Source organism: Oncorhynchus mykiss, chromosome 8 (assembly GCF_013265735.2).
Source record: "Oncorhynchus mykiss isolate Arlee chromosome 8, USDA_OmykA_1.1, whole genome shotgun sequence".
In the NCBI taxonomy this organism is placed as follows: Eukaryota; Metazoa; Chordata; class Actinopteri; order Salmoniformes; family Salmonidae; genus Oncorhynchus; species Oncorhynchus mykiss.
The window spans coordinates 87,791,492-87,817,766 of record NC_048572.1 but is presented as its reverse complement, the minus strand read 5'-3'; the positions used below and the strand labels follow the sequence as shown (position 1 = coordinate 87,817,766).

General features: G+C 53.9%; 1 protein-coding gene across 1 annotated transcript in view; it reads left to right on the top strand.

The window, feature by feature from the left end:
* Positions 1 to 23,643, top strand: part of LOC110517127 (vesicle-associated membrane protein-associated protein A-like) — a 30,663-nt gene extending 7,020 nt beyond the window's left edge. Inside the window, exons 2-6 of the mRNA XM_036986651.1 lie at positions 8,813 to 8,965; positions 17,315 to 17,418; positions 18,302 to 18,382; positions 19,961 to 20,149; positions 21,359 to 23,643. Of these exons, the coding sequence (XP_036842546.1) occupies positions 8,813 to 8,965; positions 17,315 to 17,418; positions 18,302 to 18,382; positions 19,961 to 20,149; positions 21,359 to 21,535 (704 nt within the window). The 3' untranslated portion in view covers positions 21,536 to 23,643. The remainder of the gene's footprint in view (positions 1 to 8,812; positions 8,966 to 17,314; positions 17,419 to 18,301; positions 18,383 to 19,960; positions 20,150 to 21,358) is intronic.
* The last annotated feature ends 2,632 nt before the right edge of the window (positions 23,644 to 26,275 follow it).

The window sequence follows — 26,275 nt, the reverse complement described above, 5'->3', positions numbered from 1 at the left end:
TCTGGGAAGTTGCCCCTTCCTGACAGAGGAACAGATTCCTGAGGAAGAAGTTCAAACGTAGATAAATAAATAATAACATGTTTTAAGGATGTTTAGTCCCCTCTACCCATGCTGTTGTTAAAACACGCATGGTTCTGTGACGGTCCTGTCCTTAACAGTCGTGGGCTAACCCAATTCCCACTGGCCCCGTCGTGGGCTAACCCAATTCCCACTGGCCCCGTCGTGGGCTAACCCAATTCCCACTGGCCCCGTCGTGGGCTAACCCAATTCCCACGGCCCCGTCGTGGGCTAACCCAATTCCCACTGGCCCCGTCGTGGGCTAACCCAATGCCCACGGCCCCGTCGTGGGCTAACCCAATTCCCATGGCCCCGTCGTGGGCTAACCCATTTCCCACGGTCCCGTCGTGGGCTAACCCATTTCCCACGGTCCCGTCGTGGGCTAACCCAATGCCCACGGTCCCGTCGTGGGCTAACCCAATGCCCACGGTCCCGTCGTGGGCTAACCCAATGCCCACGGTCCCGTCGTGGGCTAACCCAATGCCCACGGTCCCGTCGTGGGCTAACCCAATGCCCACGGTCCCGTCGTGGGCTAACCCAATTCCCACGGTCCCGTCGTGGGCTAACCCAATTCCCACGGTCCCGTCGTGGGCTAACCCAATGCCCACGGCCCCGTCGTGGGCTAACCCAATTCCCACTGGCCCCGTCGTGGGCTAACCCAATTCCCACTGGCCCCGTCGTGGGCTAACCCAATTCCCACTGGCCCCGTCGTGGGCTAACCCAATGCCCACGGCCCCGTCGTGGGCTAACCCAATTCCCACTGGCCCCGTCGTGGGCTAACCCAATGCCCACGGCCCCGTCGTGGGCTAACCAAATTCCCACGGTCCCGTCGTGGGCTAACCCAATTCCCACGGTCCCGTCGTGGGCTAACCCAATTCCCACGGTCCCGTCGTGGGCTAACCCAATTCCCACGGTCCCGTCGTGGGCTAACCCAATTCCCACTGTCCCTTCGTGGGCTAACCCAATTCCCACGGCCCCGTCGTGGGCTAACCCAGCTCTGCCAGGCCTAATCTCACTTTGTTGTGGTGATCAGTGTATTGAGTAGGTCATAGTAATCTAGAAAAAACCGTTGGTTATTGATCCATGTTAGAGGACGGATGAATGGTCATTGATGCTGAAGCAAAAAACAAATCCTATTTGCATTTCCTCAGCTTGTCTCTAAGCAAGAGGATGTGATCATAGATTGAATTGGGTTTTAGCTGTGTTGTCCATATAGACCCCATCAGTATTAAACTAAACCCAAGCTTTCTGTGGGGAGTATAACCAAATGCTGTCCCCCATGTCCCCTCGGATCAGGAAACACTTCCTGATTTTTGATGCAATCATTTCCTCCCTAGGTATGGATGGTATGGTATGGAAACGGGCGTAGAACCATAGTAGGTTACTTGACTGAGTCACAATGTTGTTTAGTGCAATGACAGACATTAGACCCTGTCCTTCAGTATATCATGTTGATCTGAAACGGTGTTATGGTCAAGCCAGGTCACAGCAAAACATGCCCTAATAAACCCATCAGCCGGGAAAATGGATACACAACAACCTCCATTTATCTGTCTGCGGGGCAACTAATCACTAATTCATCTGAGTTTGGTGTAATTTGACTTGGCCTCTAGCTGTGTTGACAACATGATGGGAGAATCTGCACCGTGTTGGGACCATGCTGACTGGTTAAATCTGGACCGTGTTGGGACCATGCTGACTGGTTAAATCTGGACCGTGTTGGGACCATGCTGACGGGTTAAATCTGGACCGTGTTGGGACCATGCTGACTGGTTAAATCTGGACCGTGCTGACTGGTTAGATCTGGACCGTGTTGGGACCGTGCTGACTGGTTAGATCTGGACCGTGTTGGGACCATGCTGATTGGTTAAATCTGGACCGTGTTGGGACCATGCTGACTGGTTAAATCTGCACTGTGTTGGGACCATGCTGACTGGTTAAATCTGGACCGTGTTGGGACAATGCTGACTGGTTAAATCTGCACTGTGTTGGGACCATGCTGACTGGTTAAATCTGGACCGTGTTGGGACCATGCTGACGGGTTAAATCTGGACCGTGTTGGGACCATGCTGACTGGTTAAATCTGGACCGTGCTGACTGGTTAGATCTGGACCGTGTTGGGACCGTGCTGACTGGTTAGATCTGGACCGTGTTGGGACCATGCTGATTGGTTAAATCTGGACCGTGTTGGGACCATGCTGACTGGTTAAATCTGCACTGTGTTGGGACCATGCTGACTGGTTAAATCTGGACCGTGTTGGGACAATGCTGACTGGTTAAATCTGCACTGTGTTGGGACCATGCTGACTGGTTAAATCTGGACCGTGTTGGGACCATGTTGACTGGTTAAATCTGGACCGTGTTGGGACCATGCTGACGGGTTAAATCTGGACCGTGTTGGGACCATGCTGACGGGTTAAATCTGGACCGTGTTGGGACCATGCTGACTGGTTAAATCTGGACCGTGTTGGGACCATGCTGACTGGTTAAATCTGGACCGTGTTGGGAGCATGCTGACTGGTTAAATCTGGACCGTGTTGGGACCATGCTGACTGGTTAGATCTGGACCGTGCTGACTGGTTAGATCTGGACCATGCTGACTGGTTAAATCTGGACCGTGTTGGGACCATGCTGACGGGTTAAATCTGGACCGTGTTGGGACCATGCTGACGGGTTAAATCTGGACCGTGTTGGGACCATGCTGACTAGTTAAATCTGGACCGTGTTGGGACCATGCTGACTGGTTAAATCTGGACCGTGTTGGGAGCATGCTGACTGGTTAAATCTGGACCGTGTTGGGACCATGCTGACTGGTTATCCTGGACCGTGTTGGGACCATGCTGACGGGTTAAATCTGGACCGTGTTGGGACCATGCTGACGGGTTAAATCTGGACCGTGTTGGGACCATGCTGACGGGTTAAATCTGGACCGTGTTGGGACCATGCTGACGGGTTAAATCTGGACCGTGTTGGGACCATGCTGACTAGTTAAATCTGGACCGTGTTGGGAGCATGCTGACTGGTTAAATCTGGACCGTGTTGGGACCATGCTGACTGGTTATCCTGGACCGTGTTGGGACCATGCTGACTGGTTAAATCTGGACCGTGTTGGGACCATGCTGACGGGTTAAATCTGGACCGTGTTGGGACCATGCTGACGGGTTAAATCTGGACCGTGTTGGGACCATGCTGACGGGTTAAATCTGGACCGTGTTGGGACCATGCTGATTGGTTAAATCTGGACCGTGTTGGGACCATGCTGACGGGCTAAATCTGGACCGTGTTGGGACCATGCTGACGGGTTAAATCTGGACCGTGTTGGGACCATGCTGACTGGTTAAATCTGGACCGTGTTGGGACCATGCTGACGGGTTAAATCTGGACCGTGTTGGGACCATGCTGACGGGTTAAATCTGGACCGTGTTGGGACCATGCTGACTGGTTAAATCTGGACCGTGTTGGGACCATGCTGACTGGTTAAATCTGGACCGTGTTGGGACCATGCTGACTGGTTATCCTGGACGTGTTGGGACCATGCTGACTGGTTAAATCTGGACCGTGCTGGGACCATGCTGACTGGTTAAATCTGGACCGTGTTGGGACCATGCTGATTGGTTAAATCTGGACCGTGTTGGGACCGTGCTGACGGGTTAAATCTGGACCGTGTTGGGACCGTGCTGACTGGTTAAATCTGGACCGTGCTGGGACCATGCTGACTGGTTAAATCTGGACCGTGTTGGGACCATGCTGATTGGTTAAATCTGGACCGTGTTGGGACCATGCTGACTGGTTAAATCTGGACCGTGTTGGGACCATGCTGATTGGTCAAATCTGGACCGTGTTGGGACCATGCTGATTCGTTAAATCTGGACCGTGTTGGGACCGTGCTGACTGGTTAAATCTGGACCGTGCTGACTGGTTAAATCTGGACCGTGTTGGGACCGTGCTGACGGGTTAAATCTGGACCGTGCTGACGGGTTAAATCTGGACCGTGTTGGGACCGTGCTGACTGGTTAAATCTGGACCATGTTGGGACCATGCTGACTGGTTAAATCTGGACCGTGCTGGGACCGTGCTGATTGGTTAAATCTGGACCGTGCTGGGACCGTGCTGATTGGGTAAATCTGGACCGTGCTGACGGGTTAAATCTGGACCGTGCTGGGACCGTGCTGATTGGTTAAATCTGGACCGTGCTGGCTGTTAATGTCCTTATAGGAAACAGCAGACCAGCTGTCACCAGATGGACAGAGAGCAGCACCGGAGTAATGACGGTAGCTAATGTCTCCCCATGAATTTTACTGGAGTCAATCAACCTGAGTCAACAAATCAGGTTACAAAGGCTGCATTTACACAGGCAACCCAATTTGTTGGCAAAAGATCAGATCGATAAAAAATACAAATTATTGTCAAAAGTTCAGAATATGGTTGACTGTCAACGCAGCCACAGTCCTTCCATCTCCAATATGGAGAGTATGGGATCTCCTCTCTTCATATGATATTACCTGAGCTAAGGGAACCTTAAATTGGTTTAATCGATTAGGGATTTGGCTTATAGCCTCGGAAAGCGGTACGTAATGCAATGACCTGTTTACGGTCAGCTGTTGGTGTACTGGTAACGAATGACTCCGACCAGTCTGGATCCTAGGCGTTGCATCCATTTACTCCTTTTAAAAGGGGCAATCTGCAGTTGAAACAATAACAGTGTGTTATTTTCCCCTCTCAACACCAACAAATAGGCTATAAATACACAAGGTTACCACTTTGGCCAGAGGGGACAGCGTGTAGGAGACCGTATACAACGGTTGTTACTATTAGTAGCTTGCAGTTGCTCAGACTGGAGAAATCATCTTGTTTTTCATCCTGTAAAGCATGTCAAATCGCTAATGTTTTGGCGTAGGCTTCAGCAACATTTATGCAAATACTTTTTGCTTGTCTGTTGGGAGGGTCTTATTGCCGGGGTTGAGTAAGTTACTTTACTTTCTAACTGCAATCGGTTACAGTTACTAGTTACTTGTCCAAAATCATCAACGTAACGTTTGGATTACCCCAAACCCAGTCATTTAATCTGATTACTTTCCCCCTTAAGAAGACAAAAAGGATCCTTCAAACACACGTGGAGTTAAATTAAATGTCATTTGAGAACTAAGGTGTCAATTTAAACTCGGCAACAACAAAAAAAAGATCCCTTTTTCAGGACACTGTCATTCAAAGATAATTTGTAGAAATCAGAATAACTTCACAGATCGTAAAGGGTTTTTTAACAGTTTCCCCATGCTTCAATGAACCATAAACAATGAATGCACCTGTGGAATGATCGTTAAGACACTTAACAGTTTACAGACGGTAGGCAATTAAGGTCACAGTTATGAAAACTTAGGACATTAAAGGTGTCTTTCTGTGAACTCTGGAAAAACGCCAAGAGAAAGATGCCCAGGTTCCCTGCTCATCTGCGTGAACGTGCCTTAAGCATGCTGCAAGGAGGCATGAGGACTGCAGATGTGGCCAGGGCAATAAATTGCAATGTCCGCACTGTGAGACGCCTAAGACAGAGCTACAGTGAGGCAGGACAGACAGCTGATCGTCCTCACAGTGGCAGACCACGTGTAACAACACCTGCACAGGATCGGTACATCCGAACATCACACCTGCGGGACAGGTACAGGATGGCAACAACAACTGCCCGAGTTACACCAGGAACACACAATCCCTCCATCAGTGCTCAGACTGTCCTCAATAGGCTGAGAGAGGCTGGACTGATGGCTTGTAGGCCTGTTGTAAAGGCAGGTCTTCACCAGACATCACCGGCAACAACGTCACCTATGGGCACAAACCCACCGTCGCTGGACCAAACAGGACTGGCAAAAAATGCTCTTCACGGACGAGTCGCGCTTTTGTCTCACCAGGGGTGATGGTCGGATTCGTGTTTATCGTCGAAGGAATGAGTGTTACACCGAGGCCTGTACTCTGGAGCGGGATCGAGGTGGAGGGTCTGTCATGGTCTGGGACGGTGTGTCACAGCATCATCAGACCTATCTTGTTGTCATTGCAGGCAATCTCAACGCTGTGCGTTACAGGGAAGACATTCTCCTCCCTCATGTGGTACCCTTCCTGCAGGCTCATCGTGACATGACCCTCCAGCATGACAATGCCACCAGCCATACTGCTTGTTCTGTACGTGATTTCCTGCAAGACAGGAATGTCAGTGTTCTGCCATGGCCAGCGAAGAGCCCGGATCTCAATCCCATTGAGCACGTCTGGGACCTGTTGGATCAGAGGGTGAGGGCTAGGGCCATTCCCCCCCCCCCAGAAATATCCGGGAACTTGCAGGGAACTTGCAGGTGCCTTGGTGGAAGAGGTGGGGTAACATCTCACAGCAAGAACTGGCAAATCTGGTGCAGTCCATGAGGAGTAGATGCACTGCAGTACATAGTATCTGGTGTGGCCACCAGCTGCATTGACTGTTGCTTTTGATATTTTGTATATTTGAGAAAACGTTCTTTCTATATTTAAGAAATCCATTATAGCACAATTTTAGTTTTTCAAAAGTATCTGTAGTCAGTATCTGTAGTCAGTATCTGTAGTCAGTATCTGTAGTCAGTATCTGTAGTCAGTATCTGTAGTAAAAAATGCCTTAACTGATTCCAGGTAGTGAGTTACTCCCCAAACGGTGCAGCTCTGATGTGAAGGACAGAGAAATTGTCAAGTCTGTAAAATAAATCAAATGTATTGTAAATTTTGGGGCGGCAGGGCTGCCGGTAGCCTAGTGGTTAGAGTGTTGGACTAGTAACCAGCAGGTAGCCTAGTAGTTAGCGTGTTGGACTAGTAACCAGCAGGTAGCCTAGTAGTTAGCGTGTTGGACTAGTAACCAGCAGGTAGCCTAGTGGTTAGAGTGTTGGACTAGTAACCAGCAGGTAGCCTAGTGGTTAGAGCTTTGAGGTAGTAACCAAAAGGTTGCAAGTTCGAATCCCCAAGCTGTTGCTCTGACAAGGTACAAATCTGCCGTTCTCATTGAGGCCGTTGATAGCTGCACGAGTTGCGTGACATCGTAGCATCGTTTAACCTTTTGTTATGTTTCTACTACTTCTTCAATGTAGTTTTCCTCTTTCCTGATGATAGACACTGAACACAACACAACACCACGTCAATTCCACGCTCCCTCAAAACTTGAGACATTGGCATGCTGAACTGTTGCCAGAGAATTTAATGCTAATTTCTCTACCTAAGCAGCTTCCAATGTCATTTTCACAGAATTTGGCACTAAGTCCAACTGGCCTTATAATCACAGACCACCTGTACAGCGTCATGTGGGTGAGCGGTTTGCTGATGTCAACGTTGGGAACAGAGTGCCCCATTGTGTGGTTATGCTATGGTCAGGCATAAACTACGAACAACAAACACAGCTGCAGTTTAAATCGATGGCAATTTGAATGCACAGAGATCCTGAGGCCCGTTGTCGTGCCATTCATCCATCGCCTTCGCCTCGTGTTTCAGCATGATAATCCACGGCCCCATGTCGCAAGGATCTGGACACAATTCCTGGAAGCTGTAAATGTCCCAGTTCTTCCATGGCCTGTATACTCACCAGACATGTCACCCATTAAGCATGTTTGGGATGCTCTGGATCGACGTGTACGACAGCGTGTTCCAGTTCCCACCAATATCCAGCAACTTCACACAGCCATTGAAGAGGAGTGAGACAACATTCCAACAGGCCACAATCAACAGCCTGATCAACTCTATGTGAAGGAGATGTGTCTCGCTGCATGAGACAAATGGTCACATCAGATACTGACTGGTTCTCTGATCCACACCCTACCTCTTTATTGAAGGTATCTGTGACCAACAGATGCATATCTGTATTCCCAGTCATGTGGAATCCATAGATTAGGGCCTAATTGATTTTTCAATTGACTGATTTCCTTATGTGAACCTTAACTCAGTAAAATTGTTTAAATGGTTGTATTTGTTATCCAGATGTGTTCATCTCCCCTCAGTGTTGCACTGTAATCACATGATCTCTCTCTCTGTCTCCCCCCCTCTGCCTCCCCCTTCTCTCTCCCCCCCTCTGCCTCCCCCTTCTCTCGCTCTCTCTCCCCCTTCTCCCCCTTCTCTGCCTCCCCCTTCTCTCTCTGCCTCCCCCTTCTCTCTCTGCCTCCCCCTTCTCTCTCTGCCTCCCCCTTCTCTCTCTGCCTCCCCCTTCTCTCTCTGCCTCCCCCTTCTCTCTCTGCCTCCCCCTTCTCTCTCTGCCTCCCCCTTCTCTCTCTGCCTCCCCCTTCTCTCTCTCTCTCTCCCCCTTCTCTCTCTCTCTCCCCCTTCTCTCTCTCTCTCTCCCCCTTCTCTCTCTCTCTCTCCCCCTTCTCTCTCTCTCTCTCCCCCTTCTCTCTCTCTCTCTCCCCCTTCTCTCTCTCTCTCCCCCTTCTCTCTCTCTCTCTCTCTCCCCCTTCTCTCTCTCTCTCTCTCCCCCTTCTCTCTCTCTCTCTCCCCCTTCTCTCTCTCTCTCTCTCCCCCTTCTCTCTCTCTCTCTCTCCCCCTTCTCTCTCTCTCTCTCCCCCTTCTCTCTCTCTCTCTCCCCCTTCTCTCTCTCTCTCTCCCCCTTCTCTCTCTCTCTCCCCCTTCTCTCTCTCTCCCCCTTCTCTCTCTCTCTCTCTCCCCCTTCTCTCTCTTCTCTCTCTCTCTCTCTCCCCCTTCTCTCTCTCTCTCTCTCCCCCTTCTCTCTCTCTCCTCTCTCCCCCTTCTCTCTCTCTCTCTCTGCCAGGTCCCTTCACTGATGTCGTCACCACCAACCTGAAGCTGAAGAACCCGTCTGATAGGAGTGTATGTTTCAAAGTGAAGACCACAGCTCCCAAGAGATACTGTGTACGGCCCAACAGCGGCATCATCGATGTAGGTGCTACCGTCACCATCTCTGGTAAGTCCAATAACTAGGGGTGGGAAAGTTTAAAAAAAATGTGATATCCTTAGGGATTTTTCTAAACATTAACGGGAGAAACTAATAATTTACAAAAAATTTCCCTCTACAAAATGTACATTTAAAATCCCAGCTGGCTTGCCTGCTCTTTTTTTGTGTGTGTGTAGCCTAGCGGTTAGAGGGGAGGGGGGGCGGCAGGCAGCCTAGCGGTTAGAGGGGAGGGGGGGGCGGCAGGCAGCCTAGCGGTTAGAGGGGAGGGGGGGGGCAGGCAGCCTAGCGGTTAGAGGGGAGGGGGGGCGGCAGGCAGCCTAGCGGTTAGAGGGGAGGGGGGGCGGCAGGCAGCCTAGCGGTTAGAGGGGAGGGGGGGGGGCAGGCAGCCTAGCGGTTAGAGGGGAGGGGGGGCGGCAGGCAGCCTAGCGGTTAGAGGGGAGGGGGGGCGGCAGGCAGCCTAGCGGTTAGAGGGGAGGGGGGGGCGGCAGGCAGCCTAGCGGTTAGAGGGGAGGGGGGGCGGCAGGCAGCCTAGCGGTTAGAGGGGAGGGGGGGGCGGCAGGCAGCCTAGCGGTTAGAGGGGAGGGGGGGCGGCAGGCAGCCTAGCGGTTAGAGGGGAGGGGGGGCGGCAGGCAGCCTAGCGGTTAGAGGGGAGGGGGGGGGCGGCAGGCAGCCTAGCGGTTAGAGGGGAGGGGGGGGCGGCAGGCAGCCTAGCGGTTAGAGGGGAGGGGGGGGCGGCAGGCAGCCTAGCGGTTAGAGGGGAGGGGGGGGCGGCAGGCAGCCTAGCGGTTAGAGGGGAGGGGGGGGGGGCAGGCAGCCTAGCGGTTAGAGGGGAGGGGGGGGGGGCAGGCAGCCTAGCGGTTAGAGGGGAGGGGGGGCGGCAGGCAGCCTAGCGGTTAGAGGGGAGGGGGGGGCGGCAGGCAGCCTAGCGGTTAGAGGGGAGGGGGGGGGCAGGCAGCCTAGCGGTTAGAGGGGAGGGGGGGCGGCAGGCAGCCTAGCGGTTAGAGGGGAGGGGGGGCGGCAGGCAGCCTAGCGGTTAGAGGGGAGGGGGGGGCGGCAGGCAGCCTAGCGGTTAGAGGGGAGGGGGGGGGGCAGGCAGCCTAGCGGTTAGAGGGGAGGGGGGGCGGCAGGCAGCCTAGCGGTTAGAGGGGAGGGGGGGGCGGCAGGCAGCCTAGCGGTTAGAGGGGAGGGGGGGGCGGCAGGCAGCCTAGCGGTTAGAGGGGAGGGGGGGCGGCAGGCAGCCTAGCGGTTAGAGGGGAGGGGGGGCGGCAGGCAGCCTAGCGGTTAGAGGGGAGGGGGGGGCGGCAGGCAGCCTAGCGGTTAGAGGGGAGGGGGGGGGGGCAGGCAGCCTAGCGGTTAGAGGGGAGGGGGGGGGGCAGGCAGCCTAGCGGTTAGAGGGGAGGGGGGGGGGCAGGCAGCCTAGCGGTTAGAGGGGAGGGGGGGCGGCAGGCAGCCTAGCGGTTAGAGGGGAGGGGGGGCGGCAGGCAGCCTAGCGGTTAGAGGGGAGGGGGGGGCGGCAGGCAGCCTAGCGGTTAGAGGGGAGGGGGGGGGCAGGCAGCCTAGCGGTTAGAGGGGAGGGGGGGCGGCAGGCAGCCTAGCGGTTAGAGGGGAGGGGGGGCGGCAGGCAGCCTAGCGGTTAGAGGGGAGGGGGGGGCGGCAGGCAGCCTAGCGGTTAGAGGGGAGGGGGGGCGGCAGGCAGCCTAGCGGTTAGAGGGGAGGGGGGGCGGCAGGCAGCCTAGCGGTTAGAGGGGAGGGGGGGGCGGCAGGCAGCCTAGCGGTTAGAGGGGAGGGGGGGGGGCAGGCAGCCTAGCGGTTAGAGGGGAGGGGGGGGGGCAGGCAGCCTAGCGGTTAGAGGGGAGGGGGGGGGGCAGGCAGCCTAGCGGCTAGAGGGGAGGGGGGGGGGCAGGCAGCCTAGCGGTTAGAGGGGAGGGGGGGGGGCAGGCAGCCTAGCGGTTAGAGGGGAGGGGGGGGGGCAGGCAGCCTAGCGGTTAGAGGGGAGGGGGGGGGGGGGGCAGGCAGCCTAGCGGTTAGAGGGGAGGGGGGGGGGGGGCAGGCAGCCTAGCGGTTAGAGGGGAGGGGGGGGGCGGCAGGCAGCCTAGCGGTTAGAGGGGAGGGGGGGGCGGCAGGCAGCCTAGCGGTTAGAGGGGAGGGGGGGGCGGCAGGCAGCCTAGCGGTTAGAGGGGAGGGGGGGGGCGGCAGGCAGCCTAGCGGTTAGAGGGGAGGGGGGGGGGCAGGCAGCCTAGCGGTTAGAGGGGAAGGGGGGGGGGGCGGCAGGCAGCCTAGCGGTTAGAGGGGAAGGGGGGGGGGGCGGCAGGCAGCCTAGCGGTTAGAGGGGAAGGGGGGGGGGGCGGCAGGCAGCCTAGCGGTTAGAGGGGAAGGGGGGGGGGGGCGGCAGGCAGCCTAGCGGTTAGAGGGGAAGGGGGGGGGGGGCGGCAGGCAGCCTAGCGGTTAGAGGGGAAGGGGGGGGGGGGCGGCAGGCAGCCTAGCGGTTAGAGGGGAGGGGGGGGCGGCAGGCAGCCTAGCGGTTAGAGGGGAGGGGGGGGGCGGCAGGCAGCCTAGCGGTTAGAGGGGAGGGGGGGGCGGCAGGCAGCCTAGCGGTTAGAGGGGAGGGGGGGGGCGGCAGGCAGCCTAGCGGTTAGAGGGGAGGGGGGGGGGGGGGCAGGCAGCCTAGCGGTTAGAGGGGAGGGGGGGGGCGGCAGGCAGCCTAGCGGTTAGAGGGGAGGGGGGGGGCGGCAGGCAGCCTAGCGGTTAGAGGGGAGGGGGGGGGCGGCAGGCAGCCTAGCGGTTAGAGGGGAGGGGGGGGCGGCAGGCAGCCTAGCGGTTAGAGGGGAGGGGGGGGGCGGCAGGCAGCCTAGCGGTTAGAGGGGAGGGGGGGGGGCAGGCAGCCTAGCGGTTAGAGGGGAGGGGGGGGGGAAGGCAGCCTAGCGGTTAGAGGGGAAGGGGGGGGGGCGGCAGGCAGCCTAGCGGTTAGAGGGGAAGGGGGGGGGGGCGGCAGGCAGCCTAGCGGTTAGAGGGGAAGGGGGGGGGGGCGGCAGGCAGCCTAGCGGTTAGAGGGGAGGGGGGGGCGGCAGGCAGCCTAGCGGTTAGAGGGGAGGGGGGGGCGGCAGGCAGCCTAGCGGTTAGAGGGGAGGGGGGGGGCGGCAGGCAGCCTAGCGGTTAGAGGGGAGGGGGGGGGGCAGGCAGCCTAGCGGTTAGAGGGGAGGGGGGGGGGGCAGGCAGCCTAGCGGTTAGAGGGGAGGGGGGGGGGCAGGCAGCCTAGCGGTTAGAGGGGAGGGGGGGGGGGCAGGCAGCCTAGCGGTTAGAGGGGAGGGGGGGGGGGCGGCAGGCAGCCTAGCGGTTAGAGGGGAGGGGGGGGGGCAGGCAGCCTAGCGGTTAGAGGGGAGGGGGGGGGCGGCAGGCAGCCTAGCGGTTAGAGGGGAGGGGGGGGGGGGGCAGCCTAGCGGTTAGAGGGGAGGGGGGGGGCGGCAGGCAGCCTAGCGGTTAGAGGGGAGGGGGGGCGGCAGGCAGCCTAGCGTTTAGAGGGGAGGGGGGGGGGGCAGGCAGCCTAGCGGTTAGAGGGGAGGGGAGGCGGCAGGCAGCCTAGCGGTTAGAGGGGAGGGGGGGAGGCGGCAGGCAGCCTAGCGGTTAGAGGGGAGGGGGGGAGGCGGCAGGCAGCCTAGCGGTTAGAGGGGAGGGGAGGCGGCAGGCAGCCTAGCGGTTAGAGGGGAGGGGGGGCGGCAGGCAGCCTAGCGGTTAGAGGGGAGGGGGGACGGCAGGTAGCCTAGCGTTTAGAGGGGAGGGGGGGGGGGGGGGGCAGGTAGCCTAGCGTTTAGAGGGGAGGGGGGGGGGGCGGCAGGCAGCCTACCGGTTAGAAGGGAGGGGGGGGGGGGGGGGGCGGCAGGCAGCCTAGCGGTTAGAGGGGAGGGGAGGCGGCAGGCAGCCTAGCGGTTAGAGGGGAGGGGGGGCGGCAGGCAGCCTAGCGGTTAGAGGGGAGGGGGGGCGGCAGGCAGCCTAGCGGTTAGAGGGGAGGGGGGGCGGCAGGCAGCCTAGTGGTTAGAGGGGAGGGGGGGCGGCAGGCAGCCTAGCGGTTAGAGGGGAGGGGGGGCGGCAGGCAGCCTAGCGGTTAGAGGGGAGGGGGGGGGGGGCGGCAGGCAGCCTAGCGGTTAGAGGGGAGGGGGGGGGGGGCGGCAGGCAGCCTACCGGTTAGAAGGGAGGGGGGGGGGGGGGGCGGCAGGCAGCCTAGCGGTTAGAGGGGAGGGGGGGCGGCAGGCAGCCTAGCGGTTAGAGGGGAGGGGGGGCGGCAGGCAGCCTAGCGGTTAGAGGGGAGGGGGGGCGGCAGGCAGCCTAGCGGTTAGAGGGGAGGGGGGGCGGCAGGCAGCCTAGCGGTTAGAGGGGGGCGGCAGGCAGCCTAGCGGTTAGAGGGGGGTGGCAGGCAGCCTAGCGGGGAGGGGGGACGGCAGGCAGCCTAGCGGTTAGAGGGGAGGGGGGGCGGCAGGCAGCCTAGCGGTTAGAGGGGAAGGGGGGGCGGCAGGCAGCCTAGCGGTTAGAGGGGAAGGGGGGGCGGCAGGCAGCCTAGCGGTTAGAGGGGAGGGGGGGGTGGCAGGCAGCCTAGCGGTTAGAGGGGGGGGGGGTGGCAGGCAGCCTAGCGGGGAGGGGGGACGGCAGGCAGCCTAGCGGTTAGAGGGGAGGGGGGGCGGCAGGCAGCCTAGCGGTTAGAGGGGAAGGGGGGGCGGCAGGCAGCCTAGCGGTTAGAGGGGAGGGGGGGGCGGCAGGCAGCCTAGCGGTTGGAGGGGAGGGGGGGGCGGCAGGCAGCCTAGCGGTTAGAGGGGAGGGGGGGCGGGTAGCCTAGCGGTTAGAGTGGAATGGAGGCAGGTAGCCTAGTGGTTAGTGACCTAGTGGTTAGAGTGTAGGGGAGGCAGGTAGCCTAGTGGTTAGTAACCTAGTGGTTAGAGTGTAGGGGAGGCAGGTAGCCTAGTGGTTAGTGACCTAGTGGTTAGAGTGTAGGGGAGGCAGGTAGCCTAGTGGTTAGTGACCTAGTGGTTAGAGTGTAGGGGAGGCAGGTAGCCTAGTGGTTAGTGACCTAGTGGTTAGAGTGTAGGGGAGGCAGGTAGCCTAGTGGTTAGTGACCTAGTGGTTAGAGTGTAGGGGAGGCAGGTAGCCTAGTGGTTAGTTACCTAGTGGTTAGAGTGTAGGGGAGGCAGGTAGCCTAGTGGTTAGTGACCTAGTGGTTAGAGTGTAGGGGAGGCAGGTAGCCTAGTGGTTAGTGACCTAGTGGTTAGAGTGTAGGGGAGGCAGGTAGCCTAGTGGTTAGTGACCTAGTGGTTAGAGTGTAGGGGAGGCAGGTAGCCTAGTGGTTAGTGACCTAGTGGTTAGAGTGTAGGGGAGGCAGGTAGCCTAGTGGTTAGTGACCTAGTGGTTAGAGTGTAGGGGAGGCAGGTAGCCTAGTGGTTAGTGACCTAGTGGTTAGAGTGTAGGGGAGGCAGGTAGCCTAGTGGTTAGAGTTTAGGGGAGGCAGGTAGCCTAGTGGTTAGTGACCTAGTGGTTAGAGTGTAGGGGAGGCAGGTAGCCTAGTGCTTAGTGACCTAGTGGTTAGAGTGTAGGGGAGGCAGGTAGCCTAGTGCTTAGTGACCTAGTGGTTAGAGTGTAGGGGAGGCAGGTAGCCTAGTGGTTAGTTACCTAGTGGTTAGAGTGTAGGGGAGGCAGGTAGCCTAGTGGTTAGTGACCTAGTGGTTAGAGTGTAGGGGAGGCAGGTAGCCTAGTGGTTAGTGACCTAGTGGTTAGAGTGTAGGGGAGGCAGGTAGCCTAGTGGTTAGTGACCTAGTGGTTAGAGTGTAGGGGAGGCAGGTAGCCTAGTGGTTAGTGACCTAGTGGTTAGAGTGTAGGGGAGGCAGGTAGCCTAGTGGTTAGTGACCTAGTGGTTAGAGTGTAGGGGAGGCAGGTAGCCTAGTGGTTAGTGACCTAGTGGTTAGAGTGTAGGGGAGGCAGGTAGCCTAGTGGTTAGAGTTTAGGGGAGGCAGGTAGCCTAGTGGTTAGTGACCTAGTGGTTAGAGTGTAGGGGAGGCAGGTAGCCTAGTGGTTAGTGACCTAGTGGTTAGAGTGTAGGGGAGGCAGGTAGCCTAGTGGTTAGTGACCTAGTGGTTAGAGTGTAGGGGAGGCAGGTAGCCTAGTGGTTAGAGGGTTGGGGCGGCAGGTAGCCTAGTGGTTAGTGACCTAGTGGTTAGAGTGTAGGGGTGGCAGGTAGCCTAGTGGTTAGAGTGTAGGGGTGGCAGGTAGACTAGTGGTTAGAGTGTAGGGGTGGCAGGTAGTCTAGTGGTTAGAGTGTAGGGGAGGCAGGTAGCCTAGTGGTTAGAGTGTAGGGGAGGCAGGTAGCCTAGTGGTTAGAGTGGAGGGGTGGCAGGTAGCCTAGTGGTTAGAGTGTAGGGTCGGCAGGTAGCCTAGTGGTTAGAGTGTAGGGACGGCAGGTAGCCTAGTGGTTAGAGTGTAGGGTCGGCAGGTAGCCTAGTGGTTAGAGTGTAGGGGAGGCAGGTAGCCTAGTGGTTAGAGTGGAGGGGCGGCAGGTAGCCTAGTGGTTAGAGTGGAGGGGAGGCAGGTAGCCTAGTGGTTAGAGGGGAGGGGCGGCAGGTAGCCTAGTGGTTAGAGGGGAGGGGCGGCAGGTAGCCTAGTGGTTAGAGTGGAGGGGCGGCAGGTAGCCTAGTGGTTAGAGTGGAGGGGCGGCAGGTAGCCTAGTGGTTAGAGTGGAGGGGCGGCAGGTAGCCTAGTGGTTAGAGTGGAGGGGCGGCAGGTAGCCTAGTGGTTAGAGTGGAGGGGCGGCAGGTAGCCTAGTGGTTAGAGTGGAGGGGCGGCAGGTAGCCTAGTGGTTAGAGTGGAGGGGCGGCAGGTAGCCTAGTGGTTAGAGTGGAGGGGCGGCAGGTAGCCTAGTGGTTAGAGTGGAGGGGCGGCAGGTAGCCTAGTGGTTAGAGTGGAGGGGCGGCAGGTAGCCTAGTGGTTAGAGTGGGGGGGCGGCAGGGTAGCCTAGTGGTTAGAGTGGAGGGGCGGCAGGTAGCCTAGTGGTTAGAGTGGAGGGGCGGCATGGTAGCCTAGTGGTTAGAGTGGGGTGGCGGCAGGTTAGCCTAGTGGTTAGAGTGAAGGGGCGGCAGGTAGCCTAGTGGTTAGAGTGTAGGGACTGCAGGGTAGCCTAGTGGTTAGAGTGTAGGGAATGCAGGGTAGCCTAGTGATTAGAGTGTAGGGACTGCAGGGTAGCCTAGTGGTTAGAGTGTAGGGACTGCAGGGTAGCCTAGTGGTTAGAGTGTAGGGACTGCAGGGTAGCCTAGTGGTTAGAGTGTAGGGACTGCAGGGTAGCCTAGTGGTTAGAGTGTAGGGACTGCAGGGTAGCCTAGTGGTTAGAGTGGAGGGGCGGCAGGGTAGCCTAGTGGTTAGAGTGTAGGGACTGCAGGGTAGCCTAGTGGTTAGAGTGTAGGGACTGCAGGGTAGCCTAGTGGTTAGAGTGTAGGGACTGCAGGGTAGCCTAGTGGTTAGAGTGTAGGGACGGCAGGTAGCCTAGTGGTTAGTGTAGGGGCGGCAGGTAGCCTAGTGGTTAGAGTGGAGGGGAGGCAGGTAGCCTAGTGGTTAGAGTGTAGGGGTGGCAGGTAGCCTAGTGGTTAGAGTGTAGGGGAGGCAGGTAGCCTAGTGGTTAGAGTGTAGGGGAGGCAGGTAGCCTAGTGGTTAGAGTGTAGGGGAGGCAGGTAGCCTAGTGATTAGAGTGGAGGGGAGGCAGGTAGCCTAGTGGTTAGAGTGTAGGGGTGGCAGGTAGCCTAGTGGTTAGAGTGGAGGGGAGGCAGGTAGCCTAGTGATTAGAGTGGAGGGGCGGCAGGTAGACTAGTGGTTAGATTGTAGGGGTGGCAGGTAGCCTAGTGGTTAGAGTGTAGGGGAGGCAGGTAGCCTAGTGGTTAGAGTGGAGGGGAGGCAGGTAGCCTAGTGGTTAGATTGTAGGGGAGGCAGGTAGCCTAGTGGTTAGATTGTAGGGGAGGCAGGTAGCCTAGTGGTTAGAGTGTAGAGGAGGCAGGTAGCCTAGTGGTTGGAGTGTAGGGGAGGCAGGTAGCCTAGTGGTTGGAGTGTAGGGGAGGCAGGTAGCCTAGTGGTTAGATTGTAGGGGAGGCAGGTAGCCTAGTGGTTAGTGGGGAGGGGTGGCGGATCCATAACAAATATAAATTCTGGTCGTAGGAGCCTTTTTTGTTTTATCATTTTTTTTTAGTTGTCCATTCGGACAACTTTAGTCTATAGCTTTTATTTCGATCCTTGTTACAGTAGTTGAAATAAACTACATTTTAAGGCTTATAGCGTAAATAAAGAACTCTGTTTTTTGCTGACGTGTGTGTGTGACAGTTTGTTTTGAATCTATTACAGTAATGCTCCAGCCCTTCGACTACGACCCCAACGAGAAAAGTAAACACAAATTCATGGTCCAGAGTATCTTTGCGCTTCCTAATGTGGCTGAGATGGATGCAATGGTGAGTAATTCTACCTTACTGTCAATCTACATCTGACCCTACGAGGTCTGGACTACTGCTGCTTTTCTGTATCCATCTGTATCCTTTTCTGGTGTCCCAGGTGTAAATCTATCCCTGATTACAAGGGAAGAAGGAAAAATAAATAAGGTATTGGAACTGGCTTTGATGTCGCACCCCATTTGTATTATCTGTGACTTAACCCAGTCATGGTGGTTTTCCCCTGCCGTCCAGTAGAGGGCAGCAACAGAGTCATGGTGGTTTTCCCTTCTCGTCCAGTAGAGGGCAGCAACAGTCATGGTGGTTTTCCCCTCTCGTCCAGTAGAGGGCAGCAACAGAGTGATGGTAGTTTCCCCCTGTCGTCCAGTAGAGGGCAGCAACAGAGTCATGGTGGTTTTCCCCTCTCGTCCAGTAGAGGGCAGCAAGAGAGTCATGATAGTTTCCCCCTCTCGTCCAGTAGAGGGCAGCAACAGAGTCATGATAGTTTTCCCCTCTCGTCCAGTAGAGGGCAACAACAGAGTCATGGTAGTTTTCCCCTCTCGTCCAGTAGAGGGCAGCAACAGAGTCATGATAGTTTCCCCTCTCGTCAAAACCAAGCATTCTATGTATCTCTCTAATACTACAGTTAGAGCTGGTGTTGATCTCCTCACAGAACATCACAGTGACGACAAGTACAGGAAAGATATCTACGGAGCTTTAGTGTTTGGCTAAGAGCTGAATAGTTGAATAATGATGTGATAGTTCGTTGCCAGATTTTTTTCCTCCACCCACCGTGGTATGTGTCTGTGTGTGAGAGAGAGATGGTGTGTTAGTGTATATGGAGTCCAGCTGCTAGTAGTTTAGTCTGATGAATAACATGCTGATGTATTCCTCACCTCTCCTCCAGTGGAAAGATGTGAAACCTCATGACCTCATGGATTCCAAGCTGAGATGTGTATTCGACCTGCCTTCTGAAAACAATGAAGTGGTAAGTTGAAGGAGCATCAGCAGGACTTATGTGGGGAGGGGGAGGGGCCTGCGGGGAGGGGCCTGCGGGGAGGGGCCTGCGGGGAGGGGGAGGGGCCTGCGGGGAGCGGCCTGCAGGGAGGGGCCTGCGGGGAGTGGGAGCGGCCTGCAGGGAGGGGAAAACTGGTCTGGGTTCTAAAGGTAGGTACTACTGCTGTACTGCAGTTTGTCCAATAGGAAAAGCACATTCTCCTTTTCTGTTTCAAAACATTTTGCTACGTCGTGTCCTTGGTCGGGCCAGGAGAAAGGCTAGTGCAGCAGAGTGGACCGGACACACAAGCCGTCTCCCTGGGAACTCTCGTGTGTGTTTCCCCCATCCCTTGTCCTTCACTGTAACGTGTCGTTGACTGTTCACTGACCAGAACCACATCTAACCATGCTATTGAAGGGACGTTCCCTCCCTGGTGCCTGCGATGTGCGTCCTCTAGCTGCCTCCAGCCTGGACCAGACACACAAGCTGCCTGCCAAATTGCCCCATATTCCCAATATAGTGCGTGACTTTTCATCGGGGCCCATAAGGCAACAGACTCGGCCTCCTCTGTCGTACGTACGGCCTCCTAATCAAACAGTACTTGTTTTCTTTCATAGAATAATTATTTGATTTGAGACCGGATGTGGTAAGCACTTTAGAGATTGTTTCATTGCAGGCGAATTCAAGTAAGCATCAGATAAAACACGTACTGTTTGAACCCTACTCTCTCTAAGCATCAGATAAAACACGTACTGTTTGAACCCTACTCTCTCTAAGCATCAGATAAAACACGTACTGTTTGAACCCCACTCTCGCTAAGCATCAGATAAAACGCGTACTGTTTGAACCCCACTCTAAGCATCAGATAAAACGCGTACTGTTTGAACCCTACTCTCTAAGCATCAGATAAAACACGTACTGTTTGAACCCTACTCTCGCTAAGCATCAGATAAAACACATACTGTTTGAACCCCACTCTCGCTAAGCATCAGATAAAACACGTACTGTTTGAACCCTACTCTCTCTAAGCATCAGATAAAACGCGTACTGTTTGAACCCTACTCTCTCAGCATCAGATAAAACACGTACTGTTTGAACCCTACTCTCTCTAAGCATCAGATAAAACACGTACTGTTTGAACCCTACTCTCTCTAAGCATCAGATAAAACGCGTACTGTTTGAACCCTACTCTCTCTAAGCATCAGATAAAACACGTACTGTTTGAACCCTACTCTCTCTAAGCATCAGATAAAACACGTACTGTTTGAACCCCACTCTAAGCATCAGATAAAACACGTACTGTTTGAACCCTGGACAGTCTCCTAACCTCCAGCCCCTAACTGATCTGGGACCAGGCTAAGGACACACTGCTGCTGGGTTTCTGTTTAGTGGTTTTCCCTTAAACATCTGCAAATGACACCCTATTCCCTATAAACAGTGCACTACTTATGACTAGAGCCCTTTGAAGTCCTGGTCAGTAGTGCACTTAATATATAAGGGTGCCATTTGGGATGCTGCGGACTTAGTGGGTTCTCTCTCTCTCTCTCTCTCCGTTGTCCTCTTCTCCAGATCGACGTGGAGTTGAGCAGCAACACGACGGCTCCCGTACAGAACTCGTCCAAGGCGGCTCCCGTGCTGACAGCGGCGAAGACCGCCAGCGTCTCAACCAACGCCTCTGAGATGAGGAAACTAACAGAGGAATGCAGGAGACTTCAGGCTGAGATGGACAAGCTGACCGGCGAAAACCGTCAACTCAAGGTTAGGTTCTCTCTGCCGTGGAGACGGCTTAGAGGTTCGACGTGGTTTCATTGCACACAACAGTACGATTATTAGTCAGGTTGGTATAAAAGAGTTCAATTAAAATCCTGCTTTGCCAGAAGAATCAATTCCCCAATAATCCAGTTGACATGGACACATCAGGCTACCTGATGGGACTTGAATAAATGCAGAAAATCAACGTTCTCCCACAGCGACCATGTCATTGTCGCGTATCCTATTTGATTCGGAGTTTGAACATTATTTTTCTCATCTCTGTGTATATAGTGTATTTTTTCCCCCCCCTTTCTAATTTTCTAAATTTACTTTTGCATATTTTTTTAATACTGAATGTTATCAGCTCTCCAACCAAAATCTAATATTAACCTGAGTTTAGAAATAACACAAAACATCTATACTTATTTGATTTAATTAACAAAGTTATGAAACACACTATTCCCCTGTGTGAAAAAGTAAATGCCCCCTTACACTCAATAACTGGTTGTGCCACCTTTAACTGCACTGACTGCAACCAACCACTTCCTGGTACTGTATGACCACTTCCTGTAGTTGTAGAACAGTCTCTCACATTGCTGTGGAGGAATTTACTGTAGCTGCACTGACTCCAACTAACCACTTCCTGGTACTGTATGACCACTTCCTGTAGTTGTTGGATCAGTCTCTCACAACGCTGCGGAGGAATTTTGACCCACTCTTCCATGCAGAACTGCATTAAGTGAAGAACATATGTGGGTTTTTACGCATGACCTGCTCGTTTCAAGGCCTTGGCTCATCGCGCTCTAGCGACTCTTTGGCACGCCTGGCGCCTGCAGGCGGACTCCGGTAGTCAGTTGAACGGGTATGGCTGGCTTCCAGTGTGAAGGGGAGTGGTTTGGTGGGTCATGTTTCGGAGGACGCGTGACTTGACCTTCGCTGTTAGCACCGAAGGGTTTAGTCAGATTATGAGAAGTGCCAACTAACCAGCAGTTAAAAGGTTCTGTAGAGAACTATATTGTTGTTTGATAGTTTCTTCTCTCCTCTCTATTCCCCCTCCCTCTCTCCTCTCTATTCCCCCTCCCTCTCTCCTCTCTATTCCCCCTCCCTCGCTCCTCTCTATTCCCTCTCTCCTCTCTGTTCCCCCTCCCTCTATATTCCCCCTCCCTCTCTATTCCCCCTCCCTCTCTATTCCCCCTCCCTCTCTATTCCCCCAAGGACGACGGCGTTAGAATGAGAAGGGCTGCCCAGCGTTCTGACCACATGACATCAAACCAGACGGGCTCCTCCTCCTCCTCCATGATGCAACAGACGACCGCCGCCTCCCTCCCCTCTCTCCTCGTTGTCATAGCAGCCATCTTCATCGGATTCTTCATCGGGAAGTTCATCTTGTAAACTGGAACTGGCTCTGAAATGGCACCCTATTTTCTATTTTGTGCACAATTTTTTTTGTTGAGCAGAACCGATAGGGAGTCCCATAGGGGCCTCTGGTTCAAAGTAGGGCACTACATAGGGAATAGGGTGCCATTTCGGACAGCGCGCCCTGGGAGAAGCAAGACGCCTGCCGTATCTAATGACAACCCCTCGGCTCCTGAATCAAAAGGCCGAAAGGGTGGAACTGACTAACCAAGAAGGAAAGACTTTGTGTTGACTTTGCCATATCAGAAGTAGTGCTCTGTCTGCAGTGGCCATGTTGTCTGTCTGTACAGTACGAGGGCCCCCACTGCCTTTCTGCAAGCCTTTACACATGGTTAGTGTACACACAGAGGGGAGAGAGGAAAGGAAAGGAAAGGAAAGGAAGGAAGATAACGAAAAAGATGGTTCCGTTTAGTTTTTCTGCCTTGTTTTTGCTGGATGGACAGACAGCCTAAGTGCAGGTATGAGATGTACGTACCAAATAGCACCTTTATTCCCTGCATAGTACACTACTTCTAATGGTCCTGGTCAACAGTAGTGCACTGCACAAGGAATAGGGTGCCTTTTGGGGGACACACAGGAAGTGGTACACTATCAATCAACACGGAGGACAGTTTATGACGTGCCTAGGCCCTGTTAGAGTACTTTAACGCACCGTTCCTACCTTACGAGGTAAGCATAGCTCCATAAGTGGTTAGATCGGTGAAAAGCCCCCCCCCCCCCCCCCCCCCCCTTATTACTTTACCCAATTCAGATCTGTGATTCCTTCAAGGAAGATGGGTAGGAAGGAACTAATGCATGATGGGTAGGAAGGAACTAATGCATGGTGGGTAGGAAGGAACTAATGCATGGTGGGTAGGAAGGAACTTATGCATGATGGGTAGGAAGGAACTAATGCATGGTGGGTAGGAAGGAACTATGCATGGTGGGTAGGAAGGAACTAATGCATGGTGGGTAGGAAGGAACTAATGCATGATGGGTAGGAAGGAACTAATGCATGATGGGTAGGAAGGAACTAATGCATGATGGGTAGGAAGGAACTAATGCATGATGGGTAGGAAGGAACTAATGCATGATGGGTAGGAAGGAACTTATGCATGATGGGTAGGAAGGAACTAATGCATGATGGGTAGGAAGGAACTTATGCATGATGGGTAGGAAGGGAACTATGCATGATGGGTAGGAAGGGAACTATGCATGATGGGTAGGAAGGGAACTATGCATGATGGGTAGGAAGGGAACTATGCATGATGGGTAGGAAGGGAACTATGCATGATGGGTAGGATGGGAACTATGCATTTCTTAAGTATTGGAACACGGTCCTAGTCACCATGGGGACATGAAGCAGTTGAATAAACCAATCGTCTTCTCTCGCTCTCTCACTCTTTTTTTTAATTATAAAAAAAATAAAAAATAGTACTTGAATGAAATGTTAAGTGAAACATTTTTATTTTAATCCTTTTTTTTAAGCTAAAAAGGAGAGAACTACTTCTTCCGTTGTCCAAACACCGACCACCTCGCTACTTAATGCAGGATCGCCTCTGATGTAGTCCGTACAAAATGGTACTCCTATTCCCTGTATAATGTCCCGCTTTTCACCAGGGCCTGTAGGGCGATCTGGTATAAAGTAGTGCACTATATGGCTGGATGGATATATGGACGAACGGATAGATGGGGTGCCATTTGGGACGGAGACGTCGACTACTTGATTTGTTCAGTTTAGTAATTTCTCTACTTCTCTGGGAAATGTTTCTAGTCCATCTGGGACAAAGGTCCTTCCCTACTTCCTGTCCAATTCTATCCCTACTTCCTATCCTATCCCTACTTCCTATCCAATTCTAGCCCTACTTCCTGTCCATCCTAGCCCTACTTCCTGTCCAATCCTATCCCCACTTCCTGTCCAATCCTATCCCCACTTCCTGTCCAATCCTCTCCCCACTTCCTGTCCAATCCTCTCCCCACTTCCTGTCCAATCCTCTCCCCACTTCCTGTCCAATCCTCTCTCCTTACCTTCTGAGGCAAATGTTCTTAACCCCATCCCTCCCATGGTATTAAGCATTGAAGAAATAAAACTGAAAACAATGTTGGTTTTGATGGCCATCTTCTTGCGGAGTCTCTTCAAATGTACAAGTCATACATCACAATGTAGCCGACATCTTTGTTTGCTGACGAATATCTAGATGAATATTGTTAATTGTTTGCTAATACAAACATCTATTCACTGGACCTAGCTCAACCTTGTCCCCCCGAGGCTAATTCACCGGACCTAGCTCGGCCTTGTCCCCCGAGGCTAATTGACTGGACCTAGCTCGGCCTTGTCCCCCCGAGGCTAATTCACCGGACCTAGCTCGGCCTTGTCCCCCGAGGCTAATTGACCGGACCTAGCTCGGCCTTGTCCCCCGAGGCTAATTGACTGGACCTAGCTCGGCCTTGTCCCCCGAGGCTAATTGACCGGACCTAGCTCGGCCTTGTCCCCCGAGGCTAATTGACTGGACCTAGCTCGGCCTTGTCCCCCCCGAGGCTAATTCACCGGACCTAGCTCGGCCTTGTCCCCCGAGGCTAATTGACTGGACCTAGCTCGGCCTTGTCCCCCGAGGCTAATTCACCGGACCTAGCTCGGCCTTGTCCCCCGAGGCTAATTGACCGGACCTAGCTCGGCCTTGTCCCCCGAGGCTAATTGACCGGACCTAGCTCGGCCTTGTCCCCCGAGGCTAATTGACCGGACCTAGCTCGGCCTTGTCCCCCGAGGCTAATTGACCGGACCTAGCTCGGCCTTGTCCCCCGAGGCTAATTGACCGGATCTAGCTCGGCCTTGTCCCCCGAGGCTAATTGCTACATACAGTGCATTCGAAAGGATTTCAGACCCCTTTTTCCACATTTTGTTACGTTAAAGCCTGATTCTAAAATTGATATTTCGCTCATCAATCTACACACAATACCTCATAATGATGTTTGGCTGGGGTAGGCCGTCATTGTAAATAAGAATTTTGTTCTTAACGGATTTGCCTAGTTAAATAAAAGTTCAAATCCCACTGTGGATAATTGCATAGGGGCAAAAAAAAGTAAAAAATATTACTCCACAGTTAAGGACACAGACTGACCATGTGAAAGCTATGATCCCTTATTGATGTCACTTTCAAATCAGTGTAGATGAAGGGGAGGAGACGGGTAAAAGAAGGATTTTTAAGCCTTGAGACATGGATTGTGTATGTGTGTGTCATTAAAATATTAAAAGTGCCTTTGAACTGGGTATGGTAGTAGGTGCCAGGAGCACCGGTTTGTGTCAAGAACTGCAACGCTGCTGGGTTTTTTCACACTCAACAGTTTCCCCTGTGTGTATCAAGAATGATCCACCACCCAAAGGATATCCAGCCAACTGGACGCAACTGTGGGGAAACATCGGAGTCAACATGGACCAGCATCCCTGTGGAAGCATCGGAGTCAACATGACCAGCATCCCTGTGGAAGCATCGGAGTTAACATGACCAACATCCCTGTGGAAGCATCGGAGTCAACATGGACCAGCATCCCTGTGGAAACGCTTTCAACACATTCTAGTGGGACTCTGAAACCACTGAGCCCCAGTAATAAGGTTTCCTGGTTACCAGGTACCTATTCTGTGGAAGCCCATTCATCAATCGAGTATCACCGTTTTTATCGACCAAATATCTTGTTGGTGTTCATTTAGGGTGAGATCAAGGCCTGTGTTCATAAAATGTCTGGGTAGGAGTACTGATCTAGGACCAGTTTCTTTAAAATTTTAACACAAGCTGGGCCTAATAACATGGCCAGTGGTGGGGGAAAAAGTACTCCATTGTCATACTTGAGTAAAAGTAAAGATACCTTAATAGAAAATGACTCAAGTAAAATACTACTAGAGTAAAAGTATTTGGTTTTAAATAGGCCCGCGCTCCAGCAGGTATATCTCTCTGGTCACCCCCAAAGCCAACACTTCCTTTGGCTGCCTTTCCTTCCAGTTCTCAGCTGCCAATGACTGGAATGAACTGCAAAAATCACTGAAGCTTATGTCTTCCTCTCTAACTTTAAGTATCAGCTGTCAGAGCAGCTTACCGATCACTGTACCTGTACACAGCCCATCTGTAAATAGCCCACCCAACTACCTCATCCCCATATTGTTACTAATCCTCTTGCTCTTTTGCACCCCAGTATCTCTACTTGCACATCATCTTCTGCACATCTATCACTCCAGTGTTAATGCTAAATTGTAATTATTTTTGTCTCTAAGGCAATAAATAGGCCTACCTCCCTACCTTGCCTACCTCCCTACATTTGCACACACTGTACATTGATTTTTCTATTGTGTTATTGATGGTACGTTTGGTTGTGTTACTCTGTTGTTTGTGTCGCACTGCTTTGCTTTATCTTGGCCAGGTTGCAGTTGTAAATGAGAACTTGTTCTCAACTGGCCTACCTGGTGAAATAAAAATACTTCGGTATCAAAAGTAAATGTACGAATAATTTAAAATTCGGTATATTAAGCAAACCAGACGGCGCAATTCTTTTTGTTTTACAGATGGCACACTCCAACACTCAGACGACATTTAAAAACAAAGCATTTGTGTTTAGTGAGTCCTCCAGATCAGCGGCAGTAGGGATGACCAGGGATGTTCTCTGTTTAGTGAGTCCTCCAGATCAGAGGCTGTAGGGATGACCAGGGATGTTCTCTGTTTAGTGAGTCCTCCAGATCAGAGGCAGTAG